At 42.6% G+C, this 23,388-nt stretch overlaps 1 protein-coding gene and 1 long non-coding RNA gene across 2 annotated transcripts in view; one reads left to right on the forward strand and one right to left on the reverse strand.

The window, feature by feature from the left end:
- The window catches only part of LOC138409241 (uncharacterized), a 36,127-nt gene extending 20,885 nt beyond the window's left edge, over nucleotides 1-15,242 (forward strand). The window contains exon 3 of the long non-coding RNA XR_011242565.1: nucleotides 15,126-15,242. This is a non-coding gene — a long non-coding RNA (uncharacterized lncRNA). The remainder of the gene's footprint in view (nucleotides 1-15,125) is intronic.
- Nucleotides 15,243-15,373: 131 nt separating this feature from the next.
- Nucleotides 15,374-22,804, reverse strand: leo1 (LEO1 homolog, Paf1/RNA polymerase II complex component). Its single transcript, XM_020079925.2, has 14 exons — nucleotides 22,646-22,804; nucleotides 21,287-21,435; nucleotides 20,543-20,832; nucleotides 20,245-20,453; nucleotides 19,876-19,980; nucleotides 19,674-19,768; nucleotides 19,324-19,472; nucleotides 19,053-19,137; nucleotides 18,818-18,912; nucleotides 18,586-18,720; nucleotides 17,258-17,393; nucleotides 16,232-16,424; nucleotides 16,024-16,121; nucleotides 15,374-15,743 (listed from the first exon to the last, which is right to left on the reverse strand). The coding sequence occupies exons 1-14, from the start codon at nucleotides 22,701-22,703 to the stop codon at nucleotides 15,561-15,563; spliced, it is 1,980 nt and encodes a 659-aa protein (XP_019935484.1). The 5' UTR covers nucleotides 22,704-22,804; the 3' UTR covers nucleotides 15,374-15,560.
- Between the last annotated feature and the right edge of the window lie 584 nt (nucleotides 22,805-23,388).

The following is a 23,388-nucleotide window of genomic DNA, read 5'->3' on the forward strand; positions in this document are numbered from 1 at the left end:
GAGGAGAAAAAAGACCATGTGCCTTTGCTTCTCTGTCCTTTCACCATCTGTGAGTGGAGAATCCTAAGACCCATAGGGCTGTCTGTTTTTGCGTGTGTGTGCGCGCATGCGTGCTAAGTATGATGTGATGTAAGCTGTTACGCCTGCTCCTTGCCCTCACAAAAAGGATAAGTGAGACAATCAATTCTCTAGATATGATGCTGCAGAGAAAAAGATTAAATGATCTGGTAGGGACTTTGTGTGTATTGTGAGAGTGTGTGTGTGTGTGTGTGTGTTGGATGTGATTTAATTTGTTTGTGTGGGATCAGAGATAAAATTGGGTGTTTTGTGGTGATGTAAGAGGATCAGAAGCTTTAGAATCTGTTTCTTAACAGGACTAACACAGGATCCTTGCGCACACAGGTGCTCATGTGTTGAAAACAGTTCAACGCGGTCAGGTAACAAACACGTTGTTGAAACCTTGGCTGATTTTTGTATAGTCTGGCAGTGTTTTTGGAGTTGTAACAGTGAAATAATCTGGTGGAAATGTAGCTTTAATTTTAGTTTTTAGCCACTATTATGCACTGTGACAAACCTTGTAGATCCTCCATTCTGCATTCTGATGTGTCCTTGGGCAAGATACAGTATTGAACACCAAATTGTAAAAAAGTAGCATAGAGAAGCGCTGTAACATACCATTTGTACAGGAAGTGGGAGTTAGCTCTTTAATGATAAAAATGTTTCTAACCAGAATGGGACAGGAGAGTGGATACCTATGCCAAGGCCTAACAGTTCCCTTAAACCCAATCAAACAGCACCAGATTTCACACACTCAAACGTGCTTGAGTTTTTAAATAAAGATCCATGAATCATTCCCTGGGAAAATCCAGGAAAATGTTGAAATATTCCCTATCTTGCAATGTTAAAGAGAGTGAAAGAAAAGATCTAGATCTGCAAAAGAATGTAAAGAGTTCTTCCCTGACCCTTTCCGCATGGAAACCTTTTCTTGGTGGTTGTAAAACCATAAAGATTAAAACACAAGCTCAAAGTTGGAAGCTGCCTGTGATTTCCTCTTGCAGTTGTGACAGAACAAATGGTGTAGAAGCTCACCTGAAAGAAACCATAAAACTCTGATTACTACCACAAGAACACACAGTCCACAACACGACAATGGAAACAGACAGAGACTGATAGATATGAGACAGCTGCAATATAAAATGCTGTGTGTAATATCTGCCATGCACTGAATATGTTTGATATTATAGCCACTGTACTGTACTGTGTTATTTTTACTCCCCACAAGGTCTTATTCCTCATAATATTTGGGTTTCAAATAAGATCAAGGACATCCTCTGTCATCATTGTCAGCACTCTGTTGTCTGAGCACATTTCATAACTCCTGCTTCAGTCTCCAGACGACTGCTTTGAGCATGTTGTTGTTTCCTCTGTCAGAGGATTCTCCTGCTAATGATCTACCTGTGCCGGTGGATGCAAACACTTGTGTTTTGTGAAAAAAAGTAGCTTTATCTGTCTGTGCTGCAATTTATGGGAGTCAAGGTCATGATGCTGTTCTCGCTTCGCAAACTTGTGACTGGATTTTCAGCAATTACATAACATTCCTCTTATCTCTCTAATCAGACTTTCCTTTACACATTTCCATTAGTTGACTTTTAGCGTCCACCTACGACTGCGGCCAGCTTCTTATCGTCCACCGGTTCACAGCGACAACACATATAGGACTGATTGGCCTTTTCTGTCAGAGTTTGTGTCACAGCGGCACCCTCCATCAGTCAAAGACCTATTACAGCTGAACCTGAGACTCACGAAGCGTGTTGGCCCTGGATCCCTCCTGAATTTGGTGGCAGCTAGTGAACAGTGCGGCAGCTGCTGTCACTGCCTCCTCAGCCTCCCTGCTTTGGCTCGGTGTGTCACTGCAGATCGATGCAGCACTGGGGCAAGGGAAAAGCACACAATGTTCAGTGCAATCGGCAGAGTGGCAGGTCTAATACAGAGCCTGTCTGGCAAATCTTGACCTGACCTAGCAAAGCTGTCACTGGCATCTACCCAACCCGCATACAAATTGTTGGATAAAGGGCTTTCAATACTCTGCGTGGTCGCTCTGTCTGACATCGCTGGCCACCAGCTGCAAAAACCCTGAGGGTCCTTGTCTGAGACATGTTAGAAAGTCAATATGGCTTCTTCTCCACTGACCCAAAAACATAGCTTCGCACATAGGATTTTCCAGTCACACGTCTGTGACAGCCTGGCCTCTGTGAGGTTATCAATCATTAACCTATACTACTATGGCATGGTGTGATAGGAAGGGGAGTGGAAAAACACCTTGCTGTTATAGCGGGTCAGTTGTACTGCATCCTTCCTCAAACAGGGGACACTGAACTCAGGTTTGTTTTGCAATAACATGTAATCCTGTACCATGGAATGCTACAGCTCTTGGAGAACCAACTGAGGTGTGTGTTCATTGGGTAATCTGGAGACTGTCTGTTCTTTGTGTGTGTGTGATGTGTGTTTATGTGACTACGTGTTTTCCCAGCTGCACTACATGTTCCACAGTACACCCCATGATAGGCTGCAGCAGAGTTTTCGGTGCGTAGGTCACTGCGGTTCAGTTTATTTCTGCTCCTCTGCATTGCCGAGGAATACGCCGAATAATAATCATAGAAAATAGGCAAATGAAACAGGATTAGAGTTCCTCTTCTTTGCAGCCTGCATAACTCTTCTCGGGAAGGATTAGTTTGGGAGATTTGGGCGGGCGGTGCACAGTTCACCAAGAAATCCCCTTAACAGTGCGTTAGAATTTGGGATAGAGCGACCTTATCATACTCAGGCTGTTACATAAGTGTAGATGACAGAGGAGCCCCTGCATGCCGCAGACTCTCCCCTCTATATCCTGATCCAGTTCTCCTCCTGTGATGTCACGGCACAAATGCTCCACTAATGATGGGGCAGATCAATAAACAGAGTTTTGCTGCAAGTATGTGTGCAATGTGGACATGCATGCGTGGTCGAGTGTGCTAATAATAGCTAGAGATGAATGGGTAACTGTGTACTTTCAGATAAATCCTGAGACACAGACACAAGCAAAGGCGACAAGTGAGGACTGATTGTATCTCATCTGTTAAATCTCCCCTCAGACACTCAGGTATACAACAAAAACATCTTCTCTGCATATAGAATTATTCCTTCTGCAGCTCCATAAACTAATTTATGTTCACCCTGAGTGGAGCTCAGCCTATTTAAAAAACAATATGTTTCTTTGGAGAGTTAGGTGAGTTAATTACCACTCCCATATCTGCTCTTTAATTAGGCCTCAGCCAGCAGCCAGTTATCTGAGCATAAAGTCTGACTTTTGGACAGGGCTGGCCTGGCTGCGTCCGAAATATCTAATCTTAACCTATCAACTCCTGCAACGATCTTTAATTAACATGTTATATTTCCTTCTTTAATCTGTGCAAAATGTGAAGTCTAACAATGACAATAAATTAGATTATATCGTTACCGTCACCAAGGATGTTATGTTTACATCTCAATTTGTTTGTTGATTTTGAGGATTATTCAGTACAGATTTCCTAGAAACTTGGTTTAATATGGGTCAGGGAAATTTGGTGTGGATCTGAATCATGGAGTGGATCCAGGAAAACGTTGCCTCATTGAATTTAAAGGACTTTCAGTGCAGTCATTTTTTTTTTTTAGATTTGCATCGTGACTCTCTGAGCAACCTGTTGAATTAGCTAAAATAACAATATGGTGAAATTGTTTCCATATGACAAAAAAACATAGATATGATTAGTCAATCAGTAATCTGATATCATAACATTTGAGCATGCAGGGCTGTTTTTGTGTAATTGCATAACTCATCTTAGTCATGCATGAGCAGCTGAAGTCTGTAGGCTGCGTTTCTTTTTCCAACTGCAGAGAAGAGGAGAGCCACAAAGTGTCTGCTGTGGAATGGCAGCTTGGAGTTCATTGTCGAAAGACAGAGACAGAGGGGACGTCAAAGTCAAGAATGTTAATCACTCACTATGTGGATATGCAAATTACACTAGATGCTTTTTTAAGATTCAGTTTGATTCTGAGGCTGTCGCCCTACTCTACTCCTGCCTTTGAGGAGATGACATGCCTCACCTAAATCTTCAGCAGCTTTCAGGCTTTATCATACTTTTGGAATAAGTATGACGTGCTCCCGTAAAACAGTAACATATTTGAAAAGTGAGACACTATTTAGCTTTTTCTTGCCGAGAGCTTTCTGCTTTTCGGCGTGTGTACTGTTCTAACGAACTGTGCATTTACAAATATCACATTGCTATAATCCATTACGTGGAAGTGGTGAGTGTGTGTGGCAGCGAGAACAAGCTTTATTTAAAACAAATTTACATACTGATACATGTGCGTGTTAAAGGGAAGACATGACAAATCTATAATAAATTAATAGGAGCATCTCATGAATTTTGAATATGAGACATTGGTGGAGTTGGAAGCCCAACCTTTGACTAACATTTTTGATGAGATGAGCAGTATTTGGAATCATGTGTCCTAGTTGTTGCTTGTTGTGACAAATGCAAAGAGAAGCAGAATGCTCAGTGGAGTTCACACCTCCACCAACCAACCAATAAATCCACCAACCAGCCGATCGACTGACCAAACAACCAAACAGCCCACCCACCCACCAACAGATGGACAGGGGTGAAAACATAGCCTCCTGGGTTTATCACGGAACTCTGCGGCTTCCTTCAGCTTACAGAGCTTTTCAGTGTTCACCTTATTGATTTGGTTTTGCAAATACAGTTTTGATTCACTCTCACTGCTGACATCTGCAGCAGGCTGCTGTTTTCAAAAAAAGATCTCTACTACGGACTGTAAGCTACCTGCCCTACACAACAGACAGACCAAAGTTAGCAACCACTCCACCGTTAGCAACCACTGGAACACAGTCAAGCATTTACCAGCTTAAGAGGCAAGTTTCTCTCAGGATTTAAAACAAGGGGTGAATCGCAGATGCAGGCTTGAGTCCTCCTGCAACGGTTGCTGGTTTGGTTATGAGCTGGCCCTTTGCTGCAAGTCTTCCTTCATTCTCTCACCACATTTCCTGTTTACTATTGTGTTAATAAAGGGGAAATGCCCAAAAATGGAAAGAGGACAATGTGTATTCACGTCCTCAGTGAGGCGTTGGACCTTGTTTCTCTGCTTTACAAATATATGGCCAACTGTCACAGGAGGGTGCCTCTTGAGGAGGTGCTCCATCGATGTGACCCATGATGTTACTGTGCTCACATTTACTTGGTGTGTGCTGCACGTGTCAACAAGCAAATGTTTATGAACTTGTTCATGTCGTCTTGACAATATGTCAGTGTTGACATGACAGTACATCAGCTTGTTTATACAAAGGACCAACTAGAATAGAATACATAGCTGCTGGCCAGGTACTTGTGACATGTAAGTAGGTCTGTTAGTCATTAGGTAAATAGACATAAATGCTAACCCCTCATATAAGTTACACAAGTCAGAGCTGCAGGTCTGACTGTTGGTTTCAATATCTATATTTGTGGTTGCAGTTTTTATGTCTGCAAACTGAGCTGCATGTAGCATTCTGCTTCTTTTTCAACACTGTTTATCCTCAATTCAAATAATATATTTGCTAAAATCATGAAAGAGGAAAACAGGAAAAAGAGAAGAAAAGAAATGACATTGTACAACCTTCAGAACACATTGTGTACTGGCATATTCATGGAGAAATGTGTGTGTAGTGTCAACCATAACACAACACAGACCATTACAATGTATCAACATACATCAATGTGCATACACTCCCATGTCTAGTGTGTTAGTATCCTCTGGAGAACTAATGAGGACCTGAGGGCCCAACAGAGGAAATGTGAGGAGACTGAATCGTGCACAACAGGTCCAAGAGCTGCTATATGCTCCCTCGCCTTCTCCGTCTTCCTCTCTGTTCATGCAGACAAAAGTCCTCCTCCCTGCAGACTGGCCCGTGTGCTGATTGGCTCACTGCTGTGATACTTGGGGCTTTGCATGCAGGCACACTGGGAGTGAATGAGTGAATGCGTCCGAATTACAGATAGGAAAACACAGCCACAACATGTGCAGCAGCCATTGTCCGAGTCCTCCACGTCCTCCAAGCCCCCTTGTGTGCAACCAAGCAGACGGTCGCCCACGTTACTCACATATGAAACGTGCAGCACATGACAGATTGAAGAGCATGTGCAGCACACATGCCTGCTCTGTGACCTCAAAAGGCGGCAAAACTCAAAAGCTGTCAAGTCTCGATCATAAGCAGGAAAAACACATTCAAATACATGCTCTGCACTCAACTCAATGCAGACAAACCTGAAGTGATGTCCTGAAGGGCTCCAGTGTTCTGGTATATAATCTATAACAACACTGGTTTCAGAACAGACAGTACAGAAATCTTGCAGCATGTAACCATCTGTGCTCTTATTCTGGGATTGTTTGTGTTTTTAAAGTGCAGTAAAGTGTAGCGCTCACATGAATGCCTTCAAATGACAATGTGATAGATTGTCATGGACTTTGATGGCTTTTTGGAAGAGGAAGTTCTATCTCCGGCGATCATGTTTAGTCATGTCGTCTAATATTAGCCTTCATTCAAAGGTCAGCTCTTGATGCCGTTGTCATGACGGCAGCCCTGTGTCGTCTCGGAACTGTTTCCCATGGACATTGTATCAAATGTCTTAGGTCATACACGGAAGAGGTCCTCCAGTTTTGGTGCTATCTAGATCCCTGAAGAATTATGTTTTAAATTAATAATAATCATCTTCAAGATTTCAAAGAAAGTAATTTTTCTGTTCAGATTTTGAAAAGTCATGCGCCTCATTTTGGTCCAGTGGGGCATGCAGGTCCGGATCAGGGGCTGGATTCAGGATTTTTATTTCCCTTTTATATTGTGAGATTTTTCTTTTGATATTTTCACCAATTTCCCAGGGAATTATACATAAGTCAAGATTTTGAAAATCAGACATATTTAGGGGACTGATATCTATGAATGTCTGCAATATGCGGCTTGATTGAATGCAGAGGAACTGGTGGAGGTATTCTCTTTTATGAGTGTTAAATTGTACTGTTATAAAAGTTATTACTCATAATCAACTTGAGCCAATTGGGTCTCTCCCCATCTGCTAATGAGGTTAACTCATTTCAATAGAACAATTCTTGTTACTGGTTCAACTCTACATATGATGTCTCATCCCAACAGCACCAGCAGCTGATGTAGTGCCTTTGAGCAACACACTTAATCCTCCAATGCGTTCATCTGGTATTCTGCAGAGAGGAGCTTGCAGCTTTAAAAGTATCGACATTGCTATAAAATGAGCTGAACTTTTCAAATTCCTCAGATAAACAAACACAAACATACTGTCTTTGCAACATCATGTGCTGTCATCTCCCCACAGTCAGTGTTCACTGGAGAGCAGTCTAAATCTTTTTCATGTTTTAAGAAATGTTTTATTAACAAAAAATGTCAGAAGTTTTACTATCTCTCAATTTGTGTCTAAAACATCCATCCATCCATTATCTACGTCTTATACAGGTGAAATTGAATTCTACGACACACCTACACACAGCTAACACACAGTGTGCTCACCATATGGACAGTAGTGACAGTTCTCCTAATGATTGAGCTATATATTCTCAGCGGAGACCGACTTTAATCCTCTAAACTCAGGCTGACAATAAAACATCAAGACGTACGGTGGGCGTTACAGTGGCAATGAAAGGTGGAGTAAATCTGTCAGGCTCATTTCAGTCTCTCCTCTGCCTGTACATGTTCCCATGTGTGCTGATGCAGCAGACACTTTGGTCCTCACACTCACACAGCTATGCGGCCCCCCAGCTCCTATAGCGTCCTCTTTGCCCCCCTGGCAGATTCGCCCGAGAACCTTTTGCCTACATACCATGACAACAAGGATGGGCAAGTTATTCTGAGAAATAAAGCCCAGAATGGCCACCCGGCTGACAGACACATTGACGCAGAGGAAATCCAGACGTGTGGTGGTGAAAAGGAAAAGAAGAAGCTAGGGAAATTAATGAAGGAGAGAAGGGGGGTGTTTAGTCAAGGAGACATGTCATGGCGGACAAGAATGTGGTCTATCTGAATAACCTGGTAGCAGGCCGAGGAAAGAAGTTGGGGTATGGGAGTTTTTGTAAGTGTCAAACTCAGCGTGACGTGGCAGGAGACTGTGGAAATGAATGGGATGAATGGTGGTGCTGTCTGTTTGATCAAAACATTTCTAGGAACTGACATCAGCTGAATTGCACATAAACCCCCCCCCGATCCAGTGTGTTCATATGTTCACAACGCCAATCCTCCTATAGCAGCTTTAAATGCAAGAATGAATACATTGGTTAGGCTATGTTCCGCACACAGAGATGATTTTGCAGTGAATGAGGACAATCACTCAGCAGCTGTTCCCTTTTCCTCAGGTGGAATATGTTTTCTAGGAGAAGTGCCACAAGGGAAAATTCTCCATTACAGCTAAAACGTCTATTCAAAGCTAATATGACTTAATGTTTGAATGGCTCTGCTGATGGAGATTGTGTCAGGTTTTGTCCTACGCCTGATAATATTGTGGGAGTTTTCATTTACAACAATTTGTCTTAAATGTACACATCTTATTTGGAGATTTCACGGTCCTTTCCCCATAGGCTTCATAAATGTTTTCCAGTGAATTGTCCACAATGTTTGTGTGTGTATGTGTGTGTGTGTGTGTGTGTGTGTTTTGTGTCTTCATGTGCCGAGCTGTGATTGTTAATATGATGGTGAAAGAGAAAATTCCTCCACAGAGGTATGTAGCCTCGCAGATCAATCCTCTTAACTGATTAAAACTTTTCCAGAGGTTGCGCTCCCTGCGGCCAGCTACAGGTCAGCTGCCTGCCGTTACGGAACAAACCCATTTCATCACCAATTAGGACAATTACATATGTTACTGTGTTTACAGAGATAATCTTGAATAAATGAGCAGTTCAAATCAAACATTTCATATTAAGCGTTGTAGAAAAGCAGAGTGTTTCTGAGGGCAAGGCTCAAATTCAACAGACTCTTTGTGTTCAATAGAAAATGTCAATGTTGATCAATTCAGTTTTGACCCAGTTTGGACCCTTCAGTCGCTCCTCTGAGTCTACACTTGGTATGTCACTGTGAAGGAGACTGAAAGTGGGTCAGACTGAGGAGGTCAGAGGCCCTGAAAAGAGGCTAGCTGGCCAGGTGTGAAATATACTGTGTGTGTGTTTGTTCGTTCCTATGTGCCTTTGGCCTCTTTCTAATGCACTGGGTGTTCTCGTTCAACTGATGCTCTATTTGTGGAAGTATCCATGGTGATAATGACTCGCAGTCATGGAAGAGAGGCGGATGGACAAGTGGATGTGTCCATTTGGCAAACATGGCCGAGATCTCTCTGCAGTATGTACCTATTCAAACAGCAGCAGAGCAGGGGTGAGGGTCACAAACAGCACGGGTGAAAGATTCTAAAAAAACAGGAGGGAAAGAGGGGAAGCGTGAAGACTCAGGAGCGATGACGCGATCAAAGGGCTGACACCGAGCTCCTGTCATCAGGCCCCGAGGGTAATTTGGATTTGCAGTGAGACACGTCGCGGTATAATTCCCCCGCGCCACTAAAGCTGCAGCGTTATGCTTTCCTCGCTTTCGTACAGTACAAACCATTACGCAACCTGCTGCCTCAGGCAACAACAACATCAACAGTGTTTACGAAACATTTGCAATAAAGAGAACAGTATAGTGAAAACAATCTGTACTGATCCACAGCGGAAAGTCTTAGCTAACACAGCGTGGCGATGCTTTGAATAGGAAATGGTGGCTGATTGTGCTGATGCTGCAGCTAGAGAGACCGTTGAGGGCATCACAGAGAGACAGAGACATGGGATCAGGGAGGAAGAATCAGCTGAAAGTGACTGTAATGTTACAACCTGGACTGTAGGTGGAAGATGTTCTGACACACACACACACACACACACACACACTAGCTCAGAATCACAAGTAGCGTTTATAATTCCCTCCCTGCTGGGGGCCTGTGTTCAGCAGGGAAAAGGTGTCAGCTTCAGCAGAAACCAGCTCCTCTCTGCAGCAGATCTCTCAGCAGTCCACTGCGCACTGATTTCATAACTGCAGCCCAGAACAGATGAAGACAACAGAGACCAGGCCATCAACTCATCACCAACCAATCAAAGGGGATAGATAAAATGTGGCATATGACCATTGGAGAAACAACCTGTCACTGTTTGCTCTGAAGCTTAATGCAACATCAAATGTCAATATAACAATTATAAGTACTGGGACCACGAGGACTGTAAATACCCACGTTACTATGGCAGTTATGAAAAGTGGTGGGAGACCAGTTCATCTGTTACAGAAGCTTTCTGTTTCTTAAATAAGACAGCGAGCAGAGCCGGTTTCCAAGCAATCTGTATTCAATTAAACCAAATTGATCACTCAACCAACATCTGGGCAAATTCAGAAGATGGTACATAAGTCATTTATTGTCTTGTTCCAAATGGTCAGGCTTACATAACGGGCGTGGGGAGACAGGGGGTGGGTGACAAACTATTTAAGATGGAGAGAGAGACAGAGAGACGGTTTCCGTGGATTGGTGCTGGCAGGTTGGTTAGATAACTGAAGGTCAGGAGCAGAGTGTATACTGAGCTGTGAGTCACAGCGGGCTCCGAAATTCCACAGGCCAGGGAGACTGGACGAGCTCTCGTCCCACACCTGACCTCAGCGCCTCCCTCCCATCCTCTGTTCTCCTCCTCAACGCTCTCTCCTCTCTCTCTCTCTCTCTCTCTCTCTCTCTCTCTCTCTCTCTCTCTCTCTCTGTGTGTGAACCTCCTGATCTCCCCCTTCTCTCCCTCTCCTTAACACCAAGACATGCAGCCTTTGGTTATTCTGTCAACCAGATTTCAGACTGCTCCTTTTGTTCAAACCCTGACGACTTTATTGTGTAGACTTCCCCATCCTTCGAAAAAAAAAAACAAGATACAAGGGATATATGCTTTATACCCAAACCAAACATTTCTAAAAAATGTTCTTGTGATAATGATAATATTAATAATAATTTGACGTCATTACTTCATTATATGATGTAATTTCTGACTTTGTAGTGATGTCAGGATGAAACCATTCCTCCCATACGACTGTATAATTATCTTTTGAGATAATTAGTGTATACACACACACATACACACACACTGACAGAAAAAAACACCATCCTGCCTTCATGGCTCTGGCGGCGTGAAGGTTGAAAATTAAGAGTATTGTGGAATTATTACTATATGTATAGTTTCAATGAACAGCTGTTACAATCTTGTACAGATTATACATGACACAAAACCTCCTGAAGAATGAAAGACACTGACGTTTTTCAGCTCATAACCCAGATATTTCCAACATGGAGCTGATCCATTTGGAAACCTGATGTCCCGTGAAATCCCCCATGTTAAGCTGTTTATGCAAGGTCCATGCATGAGACCTGAGTCAGGAACTGTGTCACTTCATTGTCTACTCTGAGTGGAGTGTGGTTTCTCAGTGAGGTTTCACATAAGTAAGAGTCCAAATAAACCAAAAAAAAAAATTCTCCATCATAAAAATTTGGAAATAAATCCGACTTCAGTGAGAGTGCAAAAGTATTATCAATAAAAATGTATCATTCAATCAATATCAAAAGTTAAAATACAGATTATTAAATACGATTTTATTTGTTTGAAAATACTTATGAATAAATTCATACCACTGGCTAATGTGCAGCATCTTATAAATACTTTATATAACATTTTGTCTGGTGCTTCCATTGCAATGGTTACAAGATTCAGTCTTAAAGATATATTGATGATCAATGAGGTCAAAAAAATGTTTTAATGATATGAAGACGTCTTGTATCCGACCTTCATAAAGATTTTCTTTTTTAAATTCTAAAAAGTCACAAGTTGCTATGGCAGCAAAATCTGTACTTTGAGGAATACTCAAATATAAACAAATTATCCTTTTACTAATTACAATGTTTGTGTAAACATAATGAGCAACATGTTATTTTTAACTGTTGTCCACATGTGTCAAACAGATCACGTGTTTATTTGTGCATTACAATGGAATTCATTCAGAATACTAAATATAAGGTCATGGTAGAGACATAGCAGGTATATACACAGATACAGAGAAACTATAACGTTTGTGTGTAATGAGGTAGAAGAGTGACTCTAGAGAAGCTGTCCCACTGAGGGACAGTCCCCTTGTCTCATTTACTTTTCTTTGTTTGTCTGTTTCTGGTAAAACTGTGTTGGTGTAATCAGCTCCCAGTTGAAGGTAACCTGTTGTTTACAGATTAATCTCTGTTCCTTCGACTGAACACGCTGACCTGGATTGTTGAGGTCAGAAGGAAAAAAAGAAACGGATGATACTGATTTATTGCAGTAATGGTTGCACGTGTGTGTGTGTGAATAATACACCTGCTTGTTCGTAAGAGAAAATGTTCCTGCTAAGACCCTGCCTGGCTGCAGCCTCCAGGGCGCAGTGTCATGTGTAAGAGTTTGAGGATCCTGCGGTGAGAGTATTGTGTTTCTATTTTATTTATTAGGCTCTTATATAAGCAGCAGCAGGGGGAAGGGACATACTGAGACAGGGGTAAAGGCCACTGAGCTATGAGAAATACAGCCAGGGTACACAGAGTTAGACTGTTAGTGAGGAGGTTCGCAAAACTGTTGACTTCAGTGGAAATGAAACAGACAACAGACAGAAAAAAACAACTGAGATTCACATTATGAATCCTGGATTATTTGATGTTAAAGACAAAATGTCCTCACTCTGTAAGTTCTAGCCTCAAAACGGTCCTCACAAAGACATGAGTACAACTTACACACACACACACACACACACACACACACACACACACACACACACACAGACACACACATAAATCTGAGACCATAATGAAAGCACATGTCTGTTTACTTCAAGAAACACCTGGACTAACACTGAGTGACACACAGTGAGTGTCTTCCCCCAGGGTTAATTGGCAGAACGATGGCCAAGTTTCCCCTGAACAACACCAAGTTTCTCAGAGTGACTCAGTCGAGTTACCCCGTGTGTGTGTGCGCGCTTTTGTTCTGGTCCAGACACAGTGCTGGAGGGTGGGAGGATCCGAGTACGGCTCAGAGAAACCACTGATGTGATCCAGAGACAAAAGACGAGACAAGAGGAGGAGGAGGAAAAAACTAAACAACAAAAAATAGGGTAAAATGCTGCAGCCCTCCCCTCTGTCTCATCCCCCCTTCAGTCAGTGCTGACTGTGTGTAGCAGTGCCTCCCCTCCCTCTCCTCTCCTGTGTGGAACTGGGTTTACATAACCCACTGCAGTCTGAGATAACGCAGCACACAAATATACGTGACGACACCTCCTCTCGTGAGGCAGCCGAGGCACACAAACGCATATTTGCGTGAAGCAGCATCAAACATTCACAGTATGCACTATTTATAGTGTAGCATGTGCTATACTAAGGAGACATGGTTTCTGCTTCCTGCATTTTAAACATGCATGCACAAGCCTCTGCACATGCACACATGGGCCTGCTCTGAGTGACAGTTCCATCCTGCCCTCAGCAGTGAGTGGTTGTTGCACAATCTCACTTCAACTAAGCAGCACCTGGAAATTTTCAGTTAACTGGAATTTAAAAAAACTCTCTTCAGCACAACTGTACCTGCAGAATGTTGCTTTAGTTTTGTGTGTGTGTGTGTGTGTCTCTGTCACTCTGTCAGCCATTTTTACTAAACTTTTTCTTCATGACTTTGTTTGAGCAGTTTTGTATTGTGGGTGGCTCCAACCAGTTCTGTGTGGACGGGGCTGGGGGAGAGGTCGGATCCAAGGGCTGTTATCCATCTCTGGGAAGCCAGTCAACTGCTTCTGTGTGTGTGTGAGGGAATGTGCGACACTGTGCGTCATCCTGCCTGATGAACTTGAATCAGTAACCTGGACTGTTGTTCTCTACACTCCTCCGCCACCCTCCCCTCTAACAGGGGATCAAGTCACAATACCTTACCCAACCTCTGGTGGTGGAGCTCTGACATGTGAAACTCTCTTTCTTCCAATTTCAAAATCATACTTGCATCATACTAATGGATTTGAAACAGGTTTGAGTTTTTACAGCGGCCACACTGAATAGGTTACATTTTTAAAAATGATATGCTCAAACTGTTGATTAATGGCACTCAGTCAAGGACATACCTCTGCGAAGGCCCAACAGTCCCCTTATGAAACCACATTTTAAAAATCAAGATTGATGAATTCTTCTCTAAGAAATCAACAAAAATGTTGCAAAACTCCTTGTGATGTTAAAGATGTAAAAGGGAATTCCTCAATCTGCACAAACAGTTTTTATGGGATCTTCCCTGACCGACTGCATCCTCCCCCCATGTTTCATGGTAATGCATCCAGTAGTTTTTGCATGATCTTGCTAACAAACATGCAAACCAACAAACAAACAGAGAGGGGTGAAGCTAAACCTCCTTGGAGACAATAAGTAGCTTAGATAAATACCAGTGGTAGAAACACAGTCTCTATGGGTCTTTGCTTCTCTGGTCTAATGTATCTCTTTAGTTTTTTGCTTGGTGTCCTTCTGGTAGTTGTTTTTTTTGTAGTAATTGTGCCTCTGTTGTTCTGTGTCTCTTTGCAGCTGAAAAACTAACTTTCCAGAAAGAGATGATAACAGTCATTTCAGACAAAGGAGGGTGTGTTTAGTATCCACCCATGACTGAAAGTGAATGTTAACACTGACACTGAAATCTTAAATTCTACCCAAAAAATTAATTCAGCATTTTAAAAATAGATTTCTGTTTTCAGAGATTTTGTGGAACTCCGACCTCAGTCTTAAAACTTTCCCCTTAAAGTGATGATATACCAACAGATCTGCCAGCAAGAATTATTTGGTGAGGTAAATAAACCAATCCAGATATAAAATACAAATTACTAAGGATAAAAAAACACCATTCAGTGAAGTAGAACATGTGTTGTAGCAGTGTCTTCAGGTTGGGGACAGACCAGCTGAGGAGTTAAATTGGATCTTTCAGCACCAACAGACTTGTCCCTTTACTTTCCTCCCCAGTTCTTTGCGGAATTTTTCCACATAACCTGCATGGACGTTCAACTTAAACTGGTTCACTGCTGAAACACTGGTAAGTGACTGTCAGACTTTGCTTCTCTGCTATTTGACTAATTTCATCTTTAATCAACACTTAACTGATTAACCTGCATTTGTTTGGAAACAGGACTAAAGTGCCTCCTTTCCAAAGCCCACAACAGAGTGATTCACACACATGAATCACAACGTTAGAAAGATAATGGGAGCCTTGGGAAGTTTTGGTTACATCACACAACCGTTTCTTTATTTCTCACCTCTGCTGTACACAACATAGACAAGCAAACACACTATCAGACACACACACACAGGTCTTAAGAAAATATACAAAACAAAATATGGCTGTTTATAAGCCATGTGGGCTGAGCACTGATAATACAGTGGAATGATAAAAAAAGTGAATTATTCGTCTTCATCATCGTCATCGTCCTCTTGCTCTTGCTCCTGCTCTTGCTCCTGTTCTTGCTCTTGCTCCTGCTCCTCCTCCTCCTCATCTTCTTCTTCATCACTGACATATTTCTTTGCCTTCTTGGTGGCCATTTCCTCATCGTCCTCTGCCTTCCTCTTGCCGGATCCCTCACCCTCCTGTGGGAAAGGGAGAATGAGGTGAGGTGACTGGGTGAAATAAGGTGACAGCAGACGTTCTGTACAGCTTGTCTGTACTTTCAGTTTGTTACGTTAGAAAAATGTGTTGAGTCATGACTTGTTTTCGCAGAAACAGTCAGTGCAGAAGTAAATTCATGTTCTTTTATAAGGACTAGATTTCCTGTCCTGTTCAGTTCACATGACGGAACAGTGAAACGTCAGCACGTTCAGTACCTGCCTCACACTACCCCCTGTCTGCCCCGCTGGATAGTGCACCTACCTCATCACTGTCCAGCTTCTTGGCCTTCATCAACCTCTGGGCTTTATCATCATCAGAGCCCTCGTCACTGTCTGAGGAGTAGATCCTCGCCCGCTCCTCTGGATCGGGGCAGAAAAAGGGCGATGTTCAATAGATCTCAGTAAAAATCGAACTTATGTGACAAAATAAAAAATGACTGTGGTGAATAGAGTATCCGTTTTCCCCTCACCTCTCAGGCCTCCTCCTCCCTTGTACTTGCTCTTAATAGCTGCCAGGCTGATTGCCTCCTCGCCCTCCTCCTCATCGTCATAGCGGTCGGGCTCCAGGTAGCTGCTGCTCAGGCCTCTCTGGTGCTGCTTCTCCCTCATCCTCCTCTGCTGGGACTCCCTGCGGATAGAGGCTCGGAGCCGCTCCTCCTCTTTCTGCCCAGAAAGCAACACCAGGGGGAATTCATTTTAAGCCATGGATTCAAGTTTGACATCTTGTTTCTCACTGCTAATTGAAAATCTTCACTGTGTGGTGCTAGTGGCTCAGGAAATAGCGAATTTCATTATTTTGTCTGGTATAAGAAGACTTATGGCTTCATTTTTGTCTTACATCAATTTTTTATCAAATCATCATCAGCTTTTATTTATATTATTACATATGATAAGGCCTTCAGCTCTCACGACCACATCTTCCAAGTTGGACTTCTGATCAGCAAGTATTAACCAAAGCCCTCTCAGTGCGTCCCTCATCTGAACAAGCTGTACTCTTGCAGAAAAAGCTGCTTTGTTGACAGTGTCCAAATCTAACTAAGACGTTCATTAATCACACCAGTATAAATGCAACTGGCAAGTACAAATGATGCAACATTCCATACTGACACAAAACTCTTAAGATTCTAAAACTGATTGAAAGAAAATCTGAGCATGAGATCATAGAGAAGTGTCACTCTGCAACAGATGAGCCCTGAGCTCAGTGAAACTATAAACGACGCTATTAACAGATCTGATTTGTGTTGACATTAGATACATAATCACCCCCACACACGTACACACACAGCTGACAGTTTTTTCATTTCACTGACCACTGTGCGACCTCATTATGTAAGTGCACCAGGTTATGTCTTTATGTAACGGGACACAACACTTGCCAACAATCAGCCTCATGCAACATTTTTTAGTCCCTGTGGCAACAGAAGAATTCTCGGAGCGGGCAGATGAAAGAAAAACACAAACAGCCCCCGATGGACAGAACGTGAAAGTGTGTTCACCTTGATCATTTCGTTGCGGTGCGACTCAGGATCTCTTCCAGCCATCGGAAGGATTCTGATCTTCTGTGTCTTGGAGCAGCGGTCAGCCAGAGACAGAGTCATCTTCCTGTGGGTGGCGCTGTCTGTGGAGTGGGGCCTGGAAACATAAGAGGAAACAGTGGCAGATTTTAAGGTGACTGTGCAAAATGTGCCCCAAAAATGTGTTTGTTTGCACGAAACCTCCACAGAGCATCTTTAGGTAGCATACATCATAGATGTTTTGTCGTTTTTTTAATAATGGCAGATCTCTTTAGCGCTATGTGTTTAAAATGTCCAGTTTTTCTGTGTCTGTCTGCAGAGATACCAACATTTCTATGCTGCCCCGTTAGCGTCACGTTCTTATCAGCACCATTTCGTACATTCGAGACATTTTTCTGCAACATATCCGTAAAGAAATGTTGTGATTTAACCTAAAGTTAATTCCTGGCTGGAGATCAGTAGAGGCATGAAAATACTGCAGCGACTTAAGATGTCTTTTTTGCTTTCACATCATTGTGTCTCTTATTTTTACCTCCCCCTAGGAGAATGTGTTGTCACAGCCGTTTGACGGTTTGTGTCTCTCAGCAGGATGACTCAGGGGTGGGGTTTGACCCAAGGAAGAAGCCATTTTGGAGAAGGCCTGAAAAAAATGGGCCAATCCAGGACTTTTTTATGTTGAGCTAGGTGGAGGTATGTGCTCTTCAAGTGCCCGTCAAATTAAATAAATGATCCTTATTAATTAACCAGGAAAATTCTTGGGTCCACCTTCCCAAAGGTTTCTGTTTAATTCATTTGTGAAGAAGAAAAAGAAACAAATCATCGTCCAAACCTTTTCAACCCTGAGCAGCTTCAGCCCCAATCCTAATCAAAACCCTGATGATAATACTGATTTAGAACAAATGGTCCTGCCTGGGAGCGTAGAGGCCTATTGTGCATTAAAGCAGCTTTGGCCAGTGTCCTACTAGTCCCATGTGGTCTGAGAAGATAGAACATCCAGGTGGACTTTGGGGCGCTAAGAGGCTTACGCTGTTCTTATTGAGAAAACCTGGGCAGCTCGCACAAGGTGATCAGGGACTTACAGCATAGAGCACATTTCTGAATGGAGCCTGAAAGAAAGGTGCTACTGTGGTTGTTGTTTGGAATTGGGGGCAGTCAGGGGGCTTATTTAGTGCATGTACAGCTGTGACAGAGTCAGACAGGAGGAGGAAAATTCCTAGAGACTCATAGTTTTTGCCCCAGATGAGAGCTGGTGTCTGCGTGTGAGGCTCTGGCCCCTCAACAACACAAGCATGACATTTATATTCCATTACCTGAATGTTAGTTTGGTTTTGAACACAGCCTGTCCCTGCAGTCCAGTGCCCTGTCGGATGAACAGGTGGTTGTGGTCTCCTTGGAGGGGAGCTTTGTAAACATCGAACACTTCGTTCCCCAGGTGGAGGGACATGCTGTGGCGAGAACAGGAAATTTAAAAGCATGGCAAATACAGAGCATTTCCTGTTCACATAACACCAACCCCAACATCCAGCTTGACAAAACACACACCTGCCATCGGACCACTTGACGATGCGTGCGTTGCTCTCTCGTGCTTCATTTCCCTCCTCGTCTTTCTTGGCTCGCCACCGAATTGTATTCTCCACCTGAGGGAGAAGGGGATAAAGAGTGGTCACTCAAAAACCAAAAGAATCGCAAAGAAGAATTTCTGCGGATTTCCTGTCAGCCCACATTGGCAACTACAAACATATTCACATATACTGATGTGGTGGAGTACAGCATGTACCTTCAGTTTGAGCCTGGTCCGTCCCTCTTCATCCAGCATTTCTTCATCCTCGAATTCATCCTCATAGTACTGAGGATCAAAAGGTCTGCAGAGGGAGGTTCAATGAAGAATAAATATACCAGTTAGAGTTTATTTTACCGTTGTTAAGACCCAACACAGCTGAACACAAACTAAAAAAAAAAGTAATTGTGTCTTTTCCATACATTTTAATAGGATTTAAGAGCTCATCAAGTTCAATGTGTGTTTACATTGACAGTGCCAATGTTCTGACCTGGGCTCCACAGACAGGAAGTTGGGCAGCTTGACAAAATAAAGGTCAGATCCGAGGTCAGTGCTGACTTTGGGGATCTCTACTTCGATACGAGTTTCAGGTGCAGGCTCCTCTTCTGCGTGTTCCCCCTCCATCCCATCGTCTGCATCCTGGGCCGCACACACACAAGAATATTTTAGAAAAACATGTATGATTCAATGACCTGTGATTATAGGGATCAGCTCAGAAACGGTTAATGAGAGGCTCTGAGAAAAGGAGATTTGGGAACCCTTGTAAAAAGGACTCTGCACAATTAAAGAGTCGTGATGATCAGTGCACAAAAGAGATGGAGTCAGAAGAAAGGCAGGTACCAGGGGCTGTCCTGGGGTCAGAGGCTTCTCTGCATCGCTGTCTGAAGAAATGTCGTCAGCTTCTCCAAACAGATCATCTGCTGCAGTTTTCTTTACTGTTGAACGAATGAAAGACTGTTCAGATTTGAACTGTAGATGATTTGATGAACTCTCTAGTTTAGGTTTGTGGTCAAAATGCTTATCTGCTTAAACAGTTTCTTACCTTTCTTTGTTCCGATGTCACTGTCTGAATCTGAATCAGATGCGGCTTTTGCTTTGGTTTTCTGTCTGAGGAAATCATCTTCACTATCGCTGCCCTTTGCGGACTCTGAAAAATCCAATCACAATAAGCCACATAAACAGTATAATTTCCAGATGACAGCACAGTATAAATTAAAAAGGAACAAGACACACGATGAGGAGGATGATTAAAACATGCAAGAGGTCTACAATAAAATGTATACAAATCAAAGTTGTAAAATTAACCACAGGGCTCAGGGTTTAATTTTCACATGTGGTCTTAACACAGGTCTTGGTCAACACTTGGTCATAATCCAGTTCCTCTGTCTTTAACACCAAACAATGGGAGTACCTGACTTCCTGTTCCTCTGCACCTCGTCATCAGAGTTCTCTCTTTCTTCATCGGAGTAATGACGCTTCTCCTCCTCATCCTCAGACTGGTCGCTCTTGGCCCCTCCACCCCACTTCTCATCGTCTGACTGGTTCTCCCTGCCAGAGGCTTCTCCATCAGAGTGTGGAGTGGCCGGCCCCGACTGTGGTGTCCCAGGATCACTGTGCACGCTGATTAATAACAAATACGTTGAAGGGAATAACTCCAGGATGATTTTATTTCATGTGATAAGTTGAATAAAGAGAGCTTGTTCTAGTACCTTCTGTCTGAACGCACACTGCCTCTCTCAGAGTGAGGGCTCCCTCCTCCAGACATCCCGCTGCCAGCCGGGCTTCCTCCGTCCGACCGGTGGCCCCTGTCCTCGTCGTCTTCATCCTCGTCCCTGTGGCCGCGCTCTGAGCCACTGTGCTGCTCTGCGTCAGAGTGATCGTTGTCCCCCTGGTCTGAGTGCATGCTGGCGTCCGACTGATTCCCAGACCGCTCAGACTGGTTGTCGCTGCCGCTGCGTTGACTGTGCTGCTCATCCTCACTGTCGTCTCCAAACAGCTCCTAGTAGGCAGAAGGAAAGGTGAGTAACTTGAGCTGATGTGCAGATTGACATCACTAGTTAATGTTGTCATTGCCATTTGTTCTCTATAACTTCTGACTGTTTATACATGTAAGCGAAATGTTCTGATGGGATTCTTTTCTGGTGTAGATGTCCATTTGTCCTCTTAACTCATGTAATGTGTGACTTCTTGCTTATTTCAACCCTATTACCCTCCCCCCAGGTCATTGAGGGATTTATTTGCAAAGCTGCTACCTGACTAACAAGCTGTTGGAATTTGGACTAAATCACAACTGTGACAGAATTTATATTATTGAATTCAATGATGAATTAAGTGATTTGACAGTGGTGAGGACGGATGGCCGAGCATCTCTGACAGCTGTCTGATCTTACACAGCCACATCTAAACCTCACGCTGTTTTAGCTGAGCAATGTTAGTCTAATGCAAACACACACCTTATTCATACTGGGTTTTCCTGCCCCGTGTCCTTCCTCTTCATCATCATCATCCCGCTCCCTCTCACTGTCGCTGCCGCTGCCTGAGACGTTGCTGGCAGACCGAGGTCTCTCCTGCTCCGAGTCGGAACCAGAGCCAGAAGCAGATTCTAAAACACAAGAGAGAGCAGATTAATACAAAACATGTATTAACTTGTGTTCTCATTGCCTCATAAAATATTCCACACAACTGGAATCCTCTCTCACACTGTCAATAAAACAAGGCAGGATTTATGACTGAGCTGTCATAAAGTTAGTAAAAAAATAAATAAAATAAAACACTAAACAAAGTAGCTTACTCTTTACTTTGAGATGCTCCCTGAGGCAAACCTAAGATATCTAATTAATTGCAGATGTATAATGACGGTTTATCTAATATTTTTGCTGCTGTGCTTTTCACCTAATATCAATCTGGGATGTTGGGACTGTGAGTGTGTGGGAATGGGATGGGATGTGGTTGTTATAAAGCTGTTATATCTTCTTTTTTTAAATGTATCTTTCTCTCTCTCTCTATTGTAGGAGAGAGTATTAACTACGCAAAGGATTAGACTCAAAGAAATAAGAGTCTAAAAAGAAGCATTTTGTCCATATCGTCCTCATTAAGGGTTCCACAGCTAATAAGCACATTTTAAATCAACCAGAATTTAATATTTAACAACTGAACCTGGTGTTTTTATGGCAAGTTATTGGAGAAAATGTGAATCCATTGTTAGATAACTTCTACATAAGAAAAGGAAAAGAAACAGGCTTGATATGAAAACACCCAGACGTGGATAATGGTTAGATATAACAAAGATTACATGAATACAATTATGTGTTTATGAGATGAGTTTAACAGAAAAGAGATAAAGACATCAGCTCTGTATAACACCACCATCAATATAAATGAGTAGACAAAGGTGGAACTGTAAAATGCACCTTTTTTTTTACAGTTTTAAAGTTTTTTTCTTTGTTTTGGTCTTTTTGTTTTGTATTTATGCGTAAAAGCAATCAAGACTAATGAAGAACGGTACAGTTGTGAGGATATAGACTATTTAGAGTAACCCAAAATAAAATCCACCGTTTAATAAACATGCAGTTTTAGTTAACATCTTATAAAACACACACAACACAATCACATGAAGGTTCAAACACACGTAAATAGTTTCTATCAGCGATCACGAGCTGGAAAACCTCCCGGAGTGAACGTGTGTCCGCTTCACGATCACAACATCCCGAGTTTCACGTCCACCGATCATCTGTTTTTATTGATCTCTACTTAAACTCTCTCTTTCTAACTTCCTCAACCACCAGGCTTCAAAAGGCTGGAAACACGTTCACCTCTCTGCTCGTTGTCGCTGTCTCCATCGCTGCCGAACAACTCGTCCATGTCCGCCATCTTTTCCAAAACTGGAGCGGCCGAGAACTGTGACCCACCGGAAACAAAAGCTGATCACCGGGTTCCGAGGGAAGCTTTTGTTTCCGGGGTCAGGATGAGACCGATCTGGTGTAGTGAGTCCCATCAGCCACTAGGAGGCAGTATACTACCATAGACTGTAGCAGATGGTGACTTGGGCCTGTGTTGGTCTGGGGCTGTGTATATAATGTATACATCTATATTTATATATGTAAAGATTTAAATTGTGGTCTAAAGTGAAAGATGGGAGGAAAGGTCTTAGGTCTGCACATGTCTCTGTATTTGCAGGACTGAATTAAATAATCTATTTTGTTATGAAAGAATGTGTACTATAGTCAATATTTATCCCTGATTGATTATTCCATGCATGTGATCAATCATATCATCAATAAACAGGAGATTAGCGCATAGTTGATGAAATATTTTAACAGGAGGGGGAAAAAAACATAAGATATCAATACTTTCAGTCTATTGCATATAATGATCCTATATACCATGAATGTAAAAATAGATAATATCATGGCTTTAAAATTTGAATACCAATATTTGAATACCTTTCGATTGCGTGCAGTCAGGCAGGATTACAAACAGGACAAAGTGGGATTTTTGCTACAATGGTAGTACATCAACCATCAAGGGTCCTGCGTCTTCAGTCGTGACTCATGAA

This window comes from Paralichthys olivaceus, chromosome 1 (assembly GCF_024713975.1).
Source record: "Paralichthys olivaceus isolate ysfri-2021 chromosome 1, ASM2471397v2, whole genome shotgun sequence".
Taxonomy (NCBI): Eukaryota; Metazoa; Chordata; class Actinopteri; order Pleuronectiformes; family Paralichthyidae; genus Paralichthys; species Paralichthys olivaceus.